At 36.5% G+C, this 19,240-nt stretch overlaps 1 protein-coding gene and 1 long non-coding RNA gene across 5 annotated transcripts in view; both read left to right on the forward strand.

The window, feature by feature from the left end:
• Positions 1–2,486: 2,486 nt before the first annotated feature.
• LOC106085133 (clathrin heavy chain) overlaps positions 2,487–19,240 on the forward strand; it is a 33,103-nt gene continuing 16,349 nt past the window's right edge. For 2 of the 4 annotated variants that reach the window (XM_013249182.2, XM_013249185.2), the window contains exons 1-2: positions 2,487–2,610; positions 5,176–5,377. In XM_013249182.2, the coding sequence (XP_013104636.2) occupies positions 5,336–5,377 (42 nt within the window). In that variant the 5' untranslated portion in view covers positions 2,487–2,610; positions 5,176–5,335. The other 2 variants (XM_059366388.1, XM_013249183.2) reach the window with 2 other exon arrangements.
• LOC131996689 (uncharacterized) lies at positions 11,813–12,530 on the forward strand. The gene is made up of 2 exons (XR_009397936.1): positions 11,813–11,992; positions 12,156–12,530. It is a non-coding gene; the product is annotated as an uncharacterized LOC131996689 (long non-coding RNA).

The raw sequence follows: 19,240 nt of genomic DNA on the forward strand, positions 1-19,240 counted from the left end.
GCACAGAAGCAGCACTCCTGCAGAATCATAAATGACGGTGTTAAAAAACTTCCTAGTACGGTTTTATAATGTTTATTGAAACTCTTTCGCACCATTTTTCGCTCAAAAATGTCAAGCTTTTTGGCCACCGTTGGAGACATCGTAAACCATAAAGGAAAGTCGTAAACCAACACAGATCTGATTGCCACTTAATATAGAAGTAGTTTTGTTTGTTGCGGAAGATATTTGCTGTTGAATAGATAGGAAAATGGTCCAGCTATTCTTTTGGCTTTCTGCAGGGTAGATCTTACGTGCTTATTAAATTTCAACATCTTATCAAATATGATGCACAGGTATGTATTATTTGATTTGAATGGAATTTCAACACCTCCTAAGGAACCTCTCGACCTTTTACCTTCAGGTACCACTGCGAACCACTATGGGACGCGATTCGTATTTGGTTAGAAGACTTTTCTACCATATAAGGGGTGATAGATTCAAGGGCCGTGCGTTGGTATGTTGTATTTGAATCGTATTAATAGCCAAAACGCAATACAATTACCACATTAACCACACACGACAACCCTGTCTATTAGCTGTACTTTTTTAAAGCAAAAAATCTTCCTGATTTCGTTTAGTAGAACATTAATTATGGTACCATTTTAATAAAATTGTTATTCCAACTTCGACTTTTCGTCCGAACAACGCATTATAACAAAAAGGTGTCGCAGAAACTGCTAACACATTTCGTAGCAGTGGTACCATGACATAATAACCAGGTAGTGTACCGTAAACAGCTGAGTACAATTTTCTCTTGCGAAGTGCACTATGCGTCAACGAGTTTTGGTTGTGTGTGTATTATAGCATATCACACAAACAACAATAAATGGCGCGAACTAGTAATATATACAAAATCAGAGTTGCATTATTCATTGATTTTGACAGATAGTGCACTCAATATTTGGTTGTTGGGCAACTGTAAATGAATATACCTTGCATAGCTTGACATAATTACCAGGTAATGTACGGTAAACAGCTGAGTGTGCACTATCTGCCAACGAGTTTTGTTTGTGTGTGTGTATTATAGTTAAGAACCATAGCACACAACCAACGAAAAATGGCGCGAGCTAGTAACATACTCAAAATCAAAGTTGCACTAATTACTGATTTTGACAGATAGTGCACTCAATATTTTGTTGTTGGGAAACTGACATTACCTGTAAATGAATATATCTTGTTGCATAGTACCAGCCATTAGGCCGTTAAAGTTAAGAACTAATTTACTTTTGTACGTTACTCCCTTGATATTTGTTTGAAGAGTTGCATTTTTTCAACGTAACGCTTAAAACAAATCTTATCGCGGTCATTCTGTAAAGGTCCTTACTCTATTGTGAAGCGACATCTTTCTGTTACGTTGGTAACTAAAAATTCTAATAAGTGTCAACCGAATACATTCACGATGTACCGGTTGCTTTAGTACTAAATACTTGCAACTTTACCACACAACAGGGATGATAGTTTTGATACTTTTAAAACATCGAAAGTACGACGGTACCTCTGCGATTCATTTTGGTACTTTTTGGGGAAAAATATTTTTCATTATATATTTTCTAAGACTCAAGAACGAAAAGAGTTCAATTTCTGTAATTAGCGTTAGCATTAGCTAAAACGATTAGCTACAATCCATTTCCAATTCCTTAATATTATTCATTATATAAGCCTTTCATTCCATTAGAGCATAGAAAACTCAACTCAAGAGATGAAAATGATAAATGCAGCAACAGCATTTGTCAATCACAAGTACAAATGGTGAGTATCGGGTGGAGAGTCTAAGTGAGAGATCGGGTGGCACCGGCTCTTGCACAAATACTGAGTGCCTATGACGCTCTATATGACAAGGCGAGTTATTGGCACCTTTAAATAACCAATGGACACCCTGTTCCGGCGGTGATCGGTCCTATGGACGGGAACGTCATGATTCTTAACTATTAACAATATAATACACACACACACACACACAACCACAACTCGTTGACAGATAGTGCACTTCTCGAGAAAAAAATGTACTCAGCTTTTTATAGTACACTACCTGTTACTTATATCATGTGCGTACTTGCGCGAAATTAAATTTAAGTTTTGATCGGTCCATGCAACATGAAATAAAGTTATTTGAAAATAAAAACGTTTAATTTCAGTTCATATGGACTTTATTAGCCAAAAACGATTAAGAATCGGGCAAAATTATAACTCAATGTTTTTCGCCATCTTGGATGTAGACCAAAATTTCGCTAGAAGTGCATACCAAGCTGAAAGCGATATACGACGCGGACTGACCTCCACTCAATACTTTTAAGATGTATTCCCCATTGTTATGTTCTTGGAGGACACTTATTAATGTTATGAGATAAAGTTATGACCGTATAGAGTAAAAAATGGTACCTTTTTGGCCGTAAAAAGTACCTTTGTAATTTTTTTAATACTATTTTGCCAACCTCATTTATCATCTCTGTCACACAGCATTTTTCACACAAAATCGATCGATATGTTTTTACGCGTTTCGAAGTATTAATTAATCTGAAAAATAAGAAAAACCTTGTGCAACAACAAGAATACCACATAAAACAATTAAGGGTAAACTTATACAATTGGATTTATCATATGAATGAAGAAGAGTGCTTTTGCGGCATAGATTGAACAATTTTTTTGTTCAAGAAAATGATGAGTGCAATTAATGTTATATGCATATATCTACGAAGTGTTGTGTGTGTGTGTTGGTGCGATGGTAATGGAGAAAAAGTGGGCGGTTTTGTCTAGCGACGACTGGTGTTTTGTTTATGTGGCACTCTAGGATTTGATGTTGAAGTTGCACAGCCGTGTTAAAGAGAATTTAAAAGAAATGGAAAAGTGAAAGTAGATTAAAAACCCAATTAAATGTATATTTTAGTACCGAAATGAAGAGAAAGGAATTGTCATTGTTCCGAATGTAATCGGCATGTTGGCATTTGTGAGGATGATTAACAGTGGTGAAAAGAACCAAGAAGCAGCATTTTGTTTCTATAGGATTTTTAATGGTTGTCCGTCTAACTTTATTAATATGTGTTAACTTTATATATTTTTTAATTCTGCTAATTTTTAAAATCTTAGTTCTTGATTTTTATGGCTCCATTATTCATTAATTTTCTGAGAATCATTTCATTATCATGGAGGAGCGTTTTCCAACACTGCTTTTGTCGTTTTCTTTACCACTGCTGTCAAATACATGGAAATTCACCACTACGTCTTTTTATCTCTGTCTTTATAACGACATTTGCCATTGCTCAATGTAAAAATCGACAGTCATTTTTCGAGTACTTTTCACAGAAGCGGGCCTTGCAGAGATTAAATTTAGTTTAGTGAAATCAGTGTATTGCTATTTGAAAAATGTCTCATAAAAATATTTAAACAATAAGTTAAACTGGTTTTTGTGTAAGAAACTGTAATTTGTCAATTTGTAAAGTGTTTAAATCAGCATAAAACATATGCCTACAAATTAAGAGGCGTTTTCGAAGATTTTTTTAATCTTGTGAGCAACTTTTTTTTCTCTTGATGTAAATGATTTATTTTTCATGTTTTCAGTTTAGTAGTTCTTTGATTATTTTGACGCAAGAGTCCATTCAATAATTTTGTGTGTAGAATTATTACGTGTTTGTCATATTATGTGTGCTTAGCAAATAATAAAAAAAAACGAAAAGAATTCTAACTAAACGTCTAAAAACCGTAAATTTCACCTGCGTTAATGTGTGTGTGTGTGTGTGTTGAAAAAAGACAAAAATGCACGAATTATTCAAACTCAAATCATAAGTGCGAGTTACAGAATGAAGAGATAAAAGAAGTCATAAATTCCTAATGCTAAGCCGAATTTTAATCACACTACATGCTGAAATATGCTATGTAAAAAACTCGCTAGGTATCAACGAAAATTGTGGGCGTTTTTTAACAAGGTGCACTTTAAAGGGCTCCCTTTTAATTTCTATAAGAATTGGTATTCAGACTTTTGAATCGTAATCCCAATGTGGGATCTCAAGAACGTCACAAAGGGACAAGTGCCCCCAATCAGCCAAAAAATGTGTAGATTAATTAGCGCCGAATTCTATTAATACCATACGATTTTGGTACGCCGCCGAGGTTTAATGAGGGAAAAATTAACATGTACTCTGAATTTAGGTTAAAGATTGCAATAAAGCTTTAACTCCAATTTAACGGTACTTCATAAACACCAATTTGCTTAATATTGTGCCATATGTTACTGCTTTACAAGGTACTAAAGTGTATAGTACAAAATGTACTGGACGGATCCAAATCGCATAGAGGCGATAAGTATTCATAGCAAAGGCTACTGCATTTCTCCAAAAGGCATTGGAGTATATAATGATCTCTAAGTGGTCTCTCAGGGGAACCTCTAAACCGTTAAAAACAAATCTTGTCAAAAGTTTTGATAAAGTGGCATCCTAAAAATGATGGTCGAATACTTTTGCACATATTCGTATTACTACTTCAATAGGTATAAAAGAGTAGATTATAAAAGTAGACACTAGAGGATTTGGGTATCTACCCTTTTTGCGTAGAAATACAAAACTAAGAGCGGAACAATTTTACTTTAGGAAAATATCTTCGATTTTGCACTTATTTTTTAGAAAAGAAGTTAAATTTTCAGTTAAAATTCAATTTCCAGTAAAAAAATGCACGAGTTTTTATGGAAAAACTACTATGTGCTTATGAAAGATGTAGTTGGTGCATCTACTTTTTATCTTGAATGTAAATCACTACTCCCACATTTTCCAAACCAAATGAAAGAAGTCATATTACCCGTTATAAAAGAGTTGTTGATGTAGCATAAAACCAACAAAAGATCATTAAAGCAGAACGAAGGCAAATCATTAAAAAAAAGAGTAGCGAGTGACCGGCAAGAGGGAGTGACAGGTAGTGGTGGAGGCAGAGAATGATGTTAGTTAGTTAGTTCATCGTATACGTAATTACACACACTTCGTTTTAGTGTGTCATTCACTGATTTTTGTGTGTGCTTTTTTTCTTGTTTTCTCCGCTCCATTATCTTGTTACAACACCATCAACACAAAATACAACTACAATTGCAAAATGAACAAACGACGATGATACATAAATGTAATAAACAAACCAAATATTCACATACCTTTGCAGTGTTGCATTTTTGAAAACGTCATCTCCCCAAATCTGAAAGGCAAACGACGAGACATAGTAAAAACGACAACAATAAAACAATAATTGTGTGTTCGAGTAACATAAAAAAGAAGCAGGAGAAGCAGCAGCAGCGAAAGATTGCAGGAAGAAAGTGCACAAAATGACTCAAATATTACCTATACGCTTTCAGGAGCATTTACAGGTGAGCTAATAGATATAATTCAATAAAAAAATAAAACATATGCTAACTCCATTATATTTAGCAAAAACAACACTTCAAGTTCTAAAGCCCCAAGTTAACACCCCTATTTAAGTGAACTTATCTCATTTTTAATGCTGACGTTTGTACTTGCGTGTACTACAATACTTCGAACAACTTGTTGCTTTATCACAATTTTTGGTTTTTCGAATTTTTTATGGGCATTTGTTTCAAGCAAATTCAGATGTTACAAATGATTGGATATTGAAATATTAGCCATCTATAGTTGTTGGTGACCTGTACATAGCAAACCAAACGTATTGCAAGCATTACAAATTAACATTTCTACTATTTTGCTCCACAGCGCCTTCACAAGGGCTAACATCAGTCAAGCATTATCACAACAACAAACATTTATTCGGCATGAGTCATGCTTTGGTGAATATCAGTCGGTGTTTCTGTTTTTTTTTTTTTAAGCTATGGGCATGTGTGACAGCAAATTCAAGCATAAAAAGATATCGTTTAAACATTCCTCACAGAAAAAGTGAATGTAATTTTAAAAATTTCAAACCTATAAAGAATTATTTTTCTAATAGTAAGCGACCTAAAGCAATTAACTCACGTTTATAGGTTTTTCTTGTAAATTTAGGAGAACACTTTAAACGTTTCGTCTGCCAATATATATTTGTATTAGGATATTTGTTGACAGAGAATTGCCCTTGAAAAGTCCCAATACGAATACCTATTTTAAAATAAAAAAACTGTTGATGTGGTAACCACATTTTCATGTGGAGATGGCGATCCTCGTCATGCTCCTGTAGGTGAACAAGCTCGTTCCGGACAAAACGACCGATCGCCGCGGGAACAGGGTGGCCATTTGGTTATTTAAAGGCGTCATGTCGGTGTCTTCCGGCCTCTTACTGAGACACTCTGCTAGATACCGCTGATTGTCCGCGACTGCCTTTGCAGCTACTACTCCGTATGGAGCATTCCACTATCTGAAACGTGTGGACGCGCCCGGTAACTCGCAGCTAAGCTTCCAGTGACAGAAACAAACACCACACAGATCGGACCTCAATGTTCCAGCCTGTGTGGTGCTCACAGCTATCCCGTGAGGGATTCGCCTTGTCATATCGAGCATCATAGGCACTCAGTATTTATGCAAGAGCTGGTGCCACCCGACCTCTCACCGAGACTACCCACTCGATACCGCTGATTGTCCGCGACTACAGTTACAGCTAATCCGTATGTAGCATTCCACTATCCGCAACCTGTGGACGCGCCCAGTAGCTCGCAGTTAAGCTTCTCGTGACAGCAATGACACCACACAGATCGAAACTCAACGTTCCAACTTGTGTGGTGCGAACAGGAGATACTTCTCTCATATCAATGAGTGCAGTCCGATTAATGTTTAAGCTCAATGATAAGGGGCCTCTTTTTTATGCCAAGTCCAAACGGCGTGCCGGATAGCTACATCACTCATTAGAGAAGTTTTAACTTGGCAGGATAACACACAAATGTAGACAACATTAGTAAGGGGATAACCACCGCTTAGAAATTTTTTGATGTTCATGCCGGGATTTGAACCTAGTTGTTCAACGTCATTAACGGATATGCTAACCTCTGCGCTACGGTGGCCTCCATCCATTGCGATATCTATCGATTACATTTCTCTCACTCTCAATCCCTTGATTTTGCGATTTTAAATCGATTTAATTGATTAACTATGATATGTCGCTCGTTCAGCTGGTGGCTAGGAGTCTAAAAGTTGCAAATTAAATAACCAATTGGCAAAATCTAAAATATTGCTCAACATGGATCGCATTTTTTAAGTCCTTTAATGTTTTTAGAGCGCACAACAATTACTGGCGTAGGTGTATGTCCATAGGGGCTTGGGGCGTATTATTAATATCTGCACCAACTTTTCAACCTAACCTCGCGTAATGTTTTTTTAATTATAGAAAGAAATTAAGAGATATATCAGAGAAAGCGCTAAACGCTTTACAATTTTTTTTTTAATGGTGGAGGGTATACAAGTTAACAGTTGCCGTTGTTTATATTAGTCCTATCCCGAGCAGGTCAGATGTTCTGGATAAAATATCAGTGCAAAGTTGTACTAGTAAGTTTACGATAAAATGCAATATAAGATAATAAGAAAATTAGTCGTTATTTGCACTATATAGCACTAAAAAGACAGAAAGTATAAGAACACCTGCTGCATATCGTATAATGCCAGCAAAAAGATTTATGTAAATGCGAGTGAACCCATAAAATTGCAAGCAAAGGCCGAAAATATCTTATCACAGATGTGCTTGAAAGAAACACATGTACCAACAAATATTCATTTTTTTAGTACATATCTAAGCTGATAATTTTTCTCACTTTGTCAATTAATATTAATTGAAAATAAACCATAAAGACTGGCACCAACCATCCATGCCTGACCTCCCCCCATTGAGAGGAATAAATACTCAAAGAGAAAGTGCGTTTATTTTTTTTACGTTCTTTCAACATTATTACCATTAAGCCAACGAACCTCATCATCATCAAAGCAGAAGAGGGGTCGATAGACATGAATAGACTACGATTAAAAGGCACCCGCAGTGTTCAGAGGGGAAAAAGTGCAAAAGGAGCCAGCAAAATGAAAAAAAAAAACTATAGAAATAGAGGGAGTATAAAAAGACAATAACAATATCATCGGATCTAGCTGTGCCTGCCTGTGGGTCCGGTGCAAATTACGAAAACCACAAGAGCATAACAGCAACAACAACATTATTAAGACAAGTGCCAGTCAGCCTACCGGAGAAAATATTAAGCGCATGCGTTATTTAAATATGGAACAACAACCGTTAGAGGAGATAGAGCTGTAGTGTGTAATGTATGAAAGAAGAAGTCTTACTAGACTATGAAGAAGATTGATTGTGGTTCCGTTTATATGTACATATGTGCTTTGTCTTTTCTTATGCTGGTATCAGTCGTATGTAATTTAATGCCTCTTAGTTTGTAGTGTTGTGGAATGACAATACATCATACCAGCATACTATTGGGTTGCCCAAAAAGTAATTGCGGATTTTTCATATAGTCGGTGTTGAAAAATTTTTTCACAGCTTGTGACTCTGTAATTGCATTCTTTCTTCTGTCATTTAACAGCTGTTACTTTTAGCTTGCTTTAGAAAAAAAGTGTAAAAAAAGTATATTTGATTAAAGTTCATTCTAAGTCTTATTAAAAATGCATTTACTTTCTTTTAAAAAATCCGCAATTACTTTTTGGGCAACCCAATATATCGTACAAGGTATCATTGCAAATAGTCCATGCATATGTACGTATGTATGTACGAAGTGTTTGAAATCTAGACGAACAATGTCTTAAGGCCTGAATATGATCTCGTAAATGTGTTGGGTTGCCCAAAAAGTAATTGCGGATATTTTAAAAGAAAGTAAATGCATTTTTAATAAAACTTAGAATGAACTTTAATCAAATATACTTTTTTTACACTTTTTTCTAAAGCAAGCTAAAAGTAACAGCTGATAACTGACAGAAGAAAGAATGTAATAACAGAGTCACAAGCCGTTGAAAAAATTTGTCAACGCCGACTATATGAAAAATCCGCAATTACTTTTTGGGCAACCCAATAGAATAAATGTATCGTAAATGCTACAAAAAGTAGCATTTGAAGTTCAAACATAACAATTTTATTAACAAAAGAAAGGTCTGAAGTTGGAAAACTTCAGGCGTACCTCAAGGGCACAACATGCATACCAAGGACAGGTCGGAGGAGACGGCCCTCCACGAAGTGGTACGAGAAGTCGGGACGTCTCTCCAACTAAAGGAGTATGCGATGGCACCCTTCCTGAATATTGAGAGGGCATTTACTTGGAGGAGATGGGTCAAAAGTCATCGCCCTGAACCGCACGAGGGTCTAACTGAATTTTCCTTAACTCCAACGCTGACTTCTGAGATAATTTTGTCAGAAGGCGGGTGATAAGTAGAGCTGGCAAACTATCGATAATCGCAACATTCGATAGTTTTAATAATAAATATCAATAGTATCGATACTATCGTTAATTTCTCATCACGTATACTTTAAACGAAAATGAGATGTAAAAATCGGGAGATCGATTTATATATAAGCAATATCCACGTACAGACCAAATAAAAGTAAGGTTAATAAAGTCATTTGGAAGATCTAAGAGAAATGAAATCGGATGAAAATTTCGCCATCTATAAGCGCAATGTATCTTAAAGAATACATTCAGTGCCGGATCGCTTATTTTGTTTAATTTTGCAAAAAAAAAAACTTTTGCGATAGTATCCAACGGAAAAAAATCAATCGATATTCAGCCAAAAAATCAAATGTCGATAGTACCATCGATATTTTGCCAGCTATAGTGGTAAGGGGAATGCATCAAGGAGGGAGGTGTGTTCTCGGGATTCGCTTTTCCGGGAGGGAGGAATGGGAAGCTAATTCTGTGTCTGAAGAGAATGATACCTCGGTCTTTATAATTGGCTACAAGACGGATACAGGAACTGGATAGGTAAGAAACGGCGAGGGAATGTTATTTCCCTTACCTAATAAGGTACAAAAATTTCGTACATATTTTTTTTATCTTTTGTTTTTTTGACTGACAAAATGTAGATTAAAGTCTTTTGTAATTTGTTTACAACCCTAAAAACATATTTGGGATATTTATCTAAAAGGACCTTAAAAAAGAGACCATACCTATTTCCTTCTTTTTTTAAAGAATCGTTATTTATGTATGGAATCGATCAGTTGTTGTTGTTATAGCAGTATGTTGTACACCGAGATCGAGCCCTTGTCGATGAAGGATTCCATTGGGTCAATCCGGTACGTACTGCCATGGGATTGCCATGGGAATGGATCAATCAGTGACGGGTTGTTGTTGAAGCCACATTTTTATCGTCAAGCTCCTGAATGTGAGCAAGCTCATTCCTGTCCAAAGGAACGATCGCTGCGAGAACAATGGTTATTTAAAAGGCGCCAATAACTCGCCTTGTCATATCGAGCATCATAGGCACTCAGCATTTGCGCAAGAGCTGGTGCCGCCCGGTCTGTCACTGAGACTCTCCGCTTGAGATCGCTGATAGTTCGCAACTGCATTTGCAGCTACTCCGTATGGAGCATTACACTGTCCGCACTGAGACTCTCCGCTTGAGATCGCTGATAGTCCGCGACTGTCTTTGCAGCTAATCCGTATGGAGCATTACACTATCCGCAAACTGTGAACGCGTCAAACACAAATCGGACCTCAATGTTCCAGCCTGTGTGGGGTGCTCAAGCTATCCCGTGCCGGGATCAGTAATGGCTAAACTAACACAGTCGAAAAGTCTAAATTGTGTTTGCAGTAAACTCCGAACGATCAAGTAAGTGGAATAGCATTATGCAATTACAACAATGTGTCAACCGATCGAAGCCACAAGAAGTTGCTTACACTTTCGTATTTCTGTTCGTTTATGTGTAGTTGGCCATCTACGAATTAACACAGCGGGAAAATTCAGGAATAAAAGTTGTTTATAGAATTCCTTATTTCAGAGACAGAAGATATGTATGCCGAAGGAGGTTTTGAACGTGTAGGACAACAACAAAAAATTATGCTCCCTCAATGTTATTTGAGAGAGACAACTTAATTTACAACTTTTCTCTTTAGACTGGATTCTACGAAAATCCATTTTTAGAATAAAAATTTTATTTTTACATTTTTAAGGTATTGTGCGATATAGCTCATATTTAAAATTATAAGTCATATATTATAAATTAAATACAGATATAGATATTATACAGAATTTGAACATATTCTTTCTGTGGGTATGCCTCTAGCGACATATAAGCTAAGTTTTCGGAACCAGAGCCGAAGGGCAACGAATGATAGATAGTCACAAAGAGGGGACTGTGATTATTCCAAAACTATGTGGCCCCATCTAGTCTTGAAGAGGTCTACTGCTTTGCTGTCATTGGCTAGGACAGACGTCTCAATCATTGAAGGTTGCCAGCAACGACTTTTGCAGAAGCTGTAGGAATATCGAGGAATAAGAGACTATAGAACACCTTCTGTGTGTGTGTCCCGCACTAGCGGTTAGAAGAAGTTCCACTTTAGGTTCTAATTTCTTTGAGAACCTGTCTGATTTAGCGGATGTGAACATTCGCAAGTTACTGGGCTTTTTAAAGCGATCTGGATTGTTAAATGGTAGGAACTAGAAGACATCTTTCTTTTTCTGTTCCTGTGGTATCGCAGTGGACGAAAACGTCTAAGTGAGTCTGATGGCAGACTGCCACTTAAATCTAACCTAACCTAACTTTTGTAATCCATTTATTTTTCTCCCTCGTAAGCTATTTCTAGCAACTTTGATCCACTTACTAATTTTGCTGTTAGGTAAAATAGCCATTCAGAGAGCAAAGTTTTCACTATAAAGAAAAAAATTATAATAATTTTTGTGCTTTCTTTGTCTTCTCCTTCATTCAAAAATATTTAAAATAGTATATGACTAGAGAGCAACGATGAACAACACCTTTGCTTTGTATGTGTGATTTAGCGGAGGGCTAGAATTATGGAGGATATAAGTCGCCCTATAAGGGTGAGGGAGGGGCTGTAGAGTATAAAGTGAGTAAATGTACTTATTTCTCAGTTTGTCTGTACTTTTGCAACAATTGTTGCTTCATGTTGCTGCTGTTATTGTTCAACCCATAACATAGCCCACTACAGTTCATTCCGTTCGTATTTTTTTTTTCTTCTCTTTTTTTTCTTACTCTGAGCTTAAAACCAGTTTTTCATTCTTCAATTGAAAGAGCACAACGACAAATTGAGGTTAAAGAAGACACTCGGTGAGACAGCCAAAGACAACAAAAACAACAAGAAAACACGATTAGCAACAACAAATCGTAAAAAACACATTTCACACAGAGGCAAGGCGACGGGCGGTTCTTTTCAATCAGTGATTGTCTAACTGACATGACAGGCTGACTAATACACTTACAACAACGCTTACGACACGAAAAGGCAATAAAGCGCAGCTATAGAAATGAAAATCGGTGGAAGGAAAAAAACAAACAAATCCAAAGCCGGCTTTTATAGAGTTAATTAGCACTTAGCGAAACTTGTGTACAAAGAAAAATTGGTAATAAATGAGGTGAAATAGTGATATGAGAGATACTTATTGTAAGAGATACCTATTTAATTTACAAATTAATTTTGAGATTTTTTAACGATAAATTATATGTTTCTGTTAGGTGGAAGATCAACTTAACAGCACAGTCCTTTTAAATAGCGATAGGCCATCAAGATCCGGCTGCGAACGGTCCTATAGAACGGGACAAGCTTAAAGCTTAAGTTTTAAACCGATTTGGAGCAAACTTACCGTGGATGTTGGAAGCCATGACAGTACCCTACAGCAATATTTGAACCAAATCGGCCAACAAATGTGCATTCCAGGAGGTTAAGAACACATATAAGGAGATAGGTTTATATGGGAGCTATATAAGGTTATTGGCCAATGTCGACCGTGCTTGGCACGTTTGTTCGACACAGGACCACTCCTAACCAAATCTGCGGCTACAACAACTGCCGAAAGTTTTTTTCGGCTCTGCATGACTCCCTTTACTTCTAGTTCTAGTGGTTTAATTTTCTTTTTTCAACTTTGTTGTCAAGCGTTACAATTTATTATAGGAATACGAACAAGTAAAAGCGTACTAAGTTCGGCCGGACCGAATGTTGGGAACCCACCACCATGGATTCTTCTAAAATATGGGAGCTATATCTGGTTATAGACCTATTTAGACATTAATAGGCACAGTAGTTGAGTGTCCTAACAGAATACTATGTGCAAAATTGCAGCCAAATCAGACAAAAATGGCGGCTTCCTGGGGCTCAAGAACTCAGGTTATACGCAGATTTGGACTTTATTGGGCACAGCTGTTCGAAGTCATAACATAACACTGTGTGCCAAATCGGATGGAAATTGTGACTTTCAGCGCCTCAAGAATTCAAAACGGGAAATCGGTTTATATGGGAGCTATATCAGGTTATACGCATTTGTTGGAAGTCAATACAGAACAGTACAAGCAAAATTTCAGCCAAATCGGAAAAATTGCGGCCTCCAGTGTCGCAAGAAGTCAAATCGGGAGATCGGTTTATATGGGAGCTATATCTTAATTTGAACCGATATGGCCCATTTGCAATCCCCAAAAACCAGCATCAATATTAAGCATCCGTGTAGAAAGTCAAACGGCTAGCTTTACGCGTTCGAACGCTATCGTGATTTCGACAGACGGATGGAAATGGCTAGTTCGACTCAAAATGTCGAGACGATCTAGGACATATATACGTTGTGGGAAGAGATGGGTTTCTACCGGGTAAATACATAACGCTTGGGTATTTATTGGTTAAATACTCTATAAATATTTTTTTTAGTATTTATAATATTGCAGATATCTGGGTATAAGGAAATTTTCCAAACAATTTTTGATGATATCGTATTCTTTGTATATAAACCTGACCTTCTGATCTCATAAAGTCGGATTTTAGTTATATATAGCCGCTATATAGACCGATCCCCACACTAAAAGTCTTGAGGCAATAATTTGTTAATTTTTTATCCGATTTCGATGAAATTTGGCACAGTGAGTACTGGTAGACCCCTATTAATTTCTGTGAAGTGCGGTTCAGACCGGACTATATTTGGATATAGCTGCCCTTAGAGCGACCACCCGATCTCCTGATATAGGGTTTTGAGGCCATAAAGATCCATTTATTACCCGAATTCGATGAAATTTGGCACAGTGTGTTCTGGTAGATTCCTAACCATTCTTTTCACATGTGGTACAGATCGGACCATATTTGGATACAACTGCCGTATATACCGATCTCAAGATATTGTGTAATGATATTGTAATGATATTGCCTATAAAATGAGCATTTTCATCCTATTTTAATGAAATTTGGCACAGCGAATTCCGGTACCTCTCTAAACCTTTTTTTGAATATCGTCCAGATCGGACCATATTTGCATATAGCTGGCCATATAGACCGAACTCCCGATAGTATTGAGCCCATAAAAGGAGCATTTTTCATCCGATTTTGATGAAATTTGAAGCAGTAAATTCTAATAGACCTCTTCACCTGTTTGTTGAATTGTTTGGAAAAATTTTTAATACCCAAAATATCTGCAAAATTATAAATATAGAATACAACAAACTGCTGCAACAACAAGGTATTCTTATATGTTTCATGCATAATTTTTGAGTTAAGAGACGCTTTATAAGGTTCTTCACCATCTTTCATAGTTTTCGAGATATTCAGTGATCAAATTGACCTATATCTACTACACATAAACATAAATAAAACTCATTCGCTTTTCTAGAAACAAAAAAAGGCCTAGGGAACTCTTAATCATTCAACCAAAGAGTAATGGATCGTGGCAGTACAAAGTTCTGCCGGCCAAACAAACCTACGTTCGTTTGTATTTATTTATTTTTTACACTTTGCTCTTTTTGCCTTTTTTATTTCCTTTTTTCTGTAACTATTGAGACTTTTATAATAAAGAATTGCAAGAAATAGTCGATTGTTGTTTAGAAATTCTGGCGCCAGCATGACATTTGCTTTGCTCTCTATGATGGTTTCCGCCATTGAAAACAAACAAGAAAGAGGAAAACAATCAATTTATATGAATAAAATGCTTACACTGATGGATGATGTGGGGGGAAGAAAGATATACAACAACAAATATTAGTATTAAAAGACAATGTCATGGTTTGGTTTAAAAGAAATAAAACAATAATAACAACAAAATATCAATTTCCAATAGCAAATTTTTACAATGAAGAAGAAAAATTCTTCATAAAAATTAATTTTATGGTGAAAAAAAAAACATTAACAGGGAAAGTTAGATATATGTTGGGGAAGGTCATTACTGGGGAAAATCTTTATACGAAAAAAGGGTGTTGAGCATAATATGCCAGAGATGACTCAACTTTAGTTGGTTTTTCGAATGTTACAATACAAGAACGTAGTAGGTAGGATTCACGCCACGAGCCAAATCGAAATATATTTAGATATAGCTGCCATACAGACCGATCAGCCGATAAAGGGTCTGAAGCCCATAAAAGCTTTATTTATTACCTGATTTCGCTGAAATTTGAAACATTGAGTGGTTGTAAGCCGCCTGACATCCGACCCGAATATGATTTAGATCGGACCATATTTAGATATAGCTGCCATACAGACCGATCTGCCGGATAAGGGTCTTAGGCCTATAAAAGCTGCATTTATAACCCAATTTCACTATAATCGTCGTTACACCTTAATAAGGTACACATCGAACTATATTTAGATATAGCTGCCATATGGATCGGTCTGCCGATTTAGTGTCTTAAGCCCATAAATGCAGGAATTACTATCCGATTTTGCTGAAATTTGAAATAATGTGTTGAATAAGGCCTGCCGATATCCGACTCAAATATTGTTCAGATTGGTCTATATTCAGATATAGCTTCCATATAGACCGATCTACCGATTAAGGGTCTTAAGCCCATAAAAACTGCATTTATTGACCGAGGCCGAATCCGGAGGCCACCGTAGCGCATAGGTTAGCATATGCGCTACGACGCTGAACGCATGGGTTCGAATCCTGTCGAGAACATCAGAAAAAATTGTTCTTTCTATGCCATGTTAAAACTTCTCCCCAAAGAGGTGTGGCACTGAGTCACGCCGTTTGGACTCGGCCATAAAAAGGAGGCCCCTTATCATTGAGATTAAAATTTGAATCGGGCAGCACTCAGTGATATGTGAGAAGTTTGTTCCAGTTGCTTAGTGGAATGTTCATGGGTAAATTTGAATTTCCATCAATGTACAATCAAAAATTCAAATCGATTCACCCATAGCTGATGTATACTTCGAAATATCGCAAAAGGTGGGGACGTTTCGTCTTCGGTTATGGTTATATATAAGGGGTCGTTGTACAATGTAATCAGTTATCGGTAGGGCAGCATTTTTCCAGCAGAAATTTTCGATTTCTACCCTTTAGGACTAACAATTACTTCATTAGTACTATTTAAAATGTTGTATTTTCCATCCCTGGTATATAATGTCTTTTTATTGGAATGCAGACAGTCATCCACTCGTTTTACATGTTTAATTCCGTCTTTCAAGTTTTTTTTTTTTAATTCTAACATTTTATTCATAATTTTTTATGGTCATGACACCACGCAAAATGTGGATTTTCTGAATAACAATTTGCTCCTAATTTTATTGAAATAAGCTTATTTTTTCTTTGGCGAATTATTGGCGAAGAAGTTTATTGCACTTATTACGCCGTCATCGCCTTTGTTTCTACAAAATTGTCTTGCAAATATCACAAAACCTCCCTGTTTACGAAGATAAAGGGGTTATGGTGCGGTCTGGCATATGACTGACTGATGCTATTGTTCATTGCGCTCTCTTGCTTTTGTTTAATTTAATAATTTGTATTATTTTTTGTTTTTCTTATCAGCCTCCTCTGGCTGTTCTTAATATATTTTTCTTTTTTTTTTTTTGTAATTCGTTTGTATTTTTGGTATTTAAGTACGCCGCTGAGCAAGGAATTGCAATAGCAGTGCTTATCTCAAATTTGGGGTACACTTAAAGCCTATGGTTATTATATACTTGAATGCATATCTTCATGGAATAATAGACTTGTAAATATAACATGACGAATTATGCCAAGTGATAACATATTAGGCGAAGATATAATTGCTCGAAGTTAGAGTGTATATGGAAAAATCTCTTAAGTTTGAACGGTTTCTGAAGTTTTATTCGAAAGATTGGTTATTGGATTTTTATAGATGGCCGCAGTTTTTTTATCTTTCCGGAAAATAACAGTTTCAATAAAGAAAAAAGGAGGTTTTTTGAACTTTTACCTTACCATAATTAGAGAAGAAGTTATGTAATATTGCATAGATTGGATAGATACAGGGGCCTTTTTCCTGGTAGTATTCTTTTAAAACGTATAGATTTTAGAACCATGTTTTCGCGTTGTGAAAGCTTTTGGGTCAGCCAACAATCAAATTGCTTCAGGTAGCAATAGCCAGTACTTTTTGCATGTTTTTGTGACATTTACCTTGAAACTAATTTTCTTAGGCATGTTTACTTATGCTAAAGATGGTCACTCCCCTACCTTAGTTTTTGAAGGAAGTAAAGGTAATCGTTGACATCTCTGTTGAGAATTTGTACGTGTTCGTCATTGGACATAACCATATTAACATGCGCATACGATACTATTTAACCACCAATTCCATTGTAACATTGAAATAAATGATTTGATTTATCATAGTGACATTGGTCATGAGTGTCGAAGGATTATAAAAGAGCTTTGCAGACGCACTAGTTATAGATATTTAGACATATACTTTGACATTCTGCAACATATCGAAATATCAATTCAATCGGAACATGAGTGTTTGCACAAAAAATTATCCAGATTGAATAATATTTAGGTATAGCTGCTATTTTGCCCGACCTTCCGACTAAGGGTCTGAAGGTCATAAAAACCACATTTATTGTCCAATTTTTTTTTTGAAAAATAACACTTTGTGGGATATTGCCGCCGTATGGACCAATCTGCCAATGGTCTCCAAAAATTTGGCGCGAAAATAGGATGAAAAAGGCTCCTTTTATAGGCTCCATACACAATATCGGAAGATCGGTATATATGGCAGCTATATGATCCGATCTGTACGACATTTGACAGGAATGGGTAGGGGTCTACCAGAACACACTGTGCCAAATTTCATCGAATTCGGGTAATAAATGAATCTTTATGGCCTCAATACCCTATATCAGGAGTTTGGGTGGTCGCTCTAAGGGCAGCTATATCCAAATATAGTCCGATCTGAAACGCACTTCACAGAAATGAATAGGCGTCTACCTACCAGAACTCACTGTGCCAAATTTCAATTTATTGCCTCAAGACTTTAAGTCTCGAGATGGGTCTATATAGCGGCTATATAAAACTAAAATCCGACTGTATGAGATCAGAAAGTCAGGTTTATATGCAAAGAATACGAAATCTTCAAAATATTTTTTGGAAAATATTTTATACCCAATATATCTGGTATTTACCCGGTAGAAACCCATCTCTAAACATTTGTCATATCATCCGCTTGTATAGCCAGTCTTTTATGTAAGGAGTATCGTTAGCTCGGCGAAGGATGTTGAGTGGTTGTGACTATTTACGCCCGTTTAAAGATCACAATCTCCAGACTTTCCGCAAGTCGTTATTTAAAAAGAATTTCCTCGGCAAATCATTCAAGAAATATCGAGTCGCCTACTGCTCAAGTTACATTTAAGACTTCAACATTTTCCCAAGTTTTCCTTCTACTGTTACCTACAGAGGCCACCGTAGCGCAGAGGTTAGCATGTCCGCCTATGACGCTGAACGCCTGATTTGGAATCCTGGCGAGATCATCAGAAAAATTTTCAGCGGTGGTTTTCCCCTCCTAATTCTAATAACATTTGCGAGGTACTATGCCATGTAAAACTTCTCTCCAAAGAGGTGTCGCACTGAGGCACGCCGTTCGGACTCGTCGTGCCTCAATGATAAAGAAGGCCCCTCATCATCGAGCTTAAACTTAAATCGGACTGCACTCATAGATATGTGAGAAGTTTGCCCCTGTTCTTTAGTGGAATGTTCATGGGCAAAATTTACAATTTTGTTACCTACAGTTTAGTATATTTTATCAACCTAAATGACCTTGAATGTGCTAGGTTGCCCAAGGGAAAGGGAAGAAAGTTGAGGGGGTATTGTTTGCAATACGTTTAATGTTTTCATGGCTATTTTTAAACAAAAGTTTTTATGCCATAATAATAAAATATACAATT

This window comes from Stomoxys calcitrans, chromosome 4 (genome assembly GCF_963082655.1).
Source record: "Stomoxys calcitrans chromosome 4, idStoCalc2.1, whole genome shotgun sequence".
In the NCBI taxonomy this organism is placed as follows: Eukaryota; Metazoa; Arthropoda; class Insecta; order Diptera; family Muscidae; genus Stomoxys; species Stomoxys calcitrans.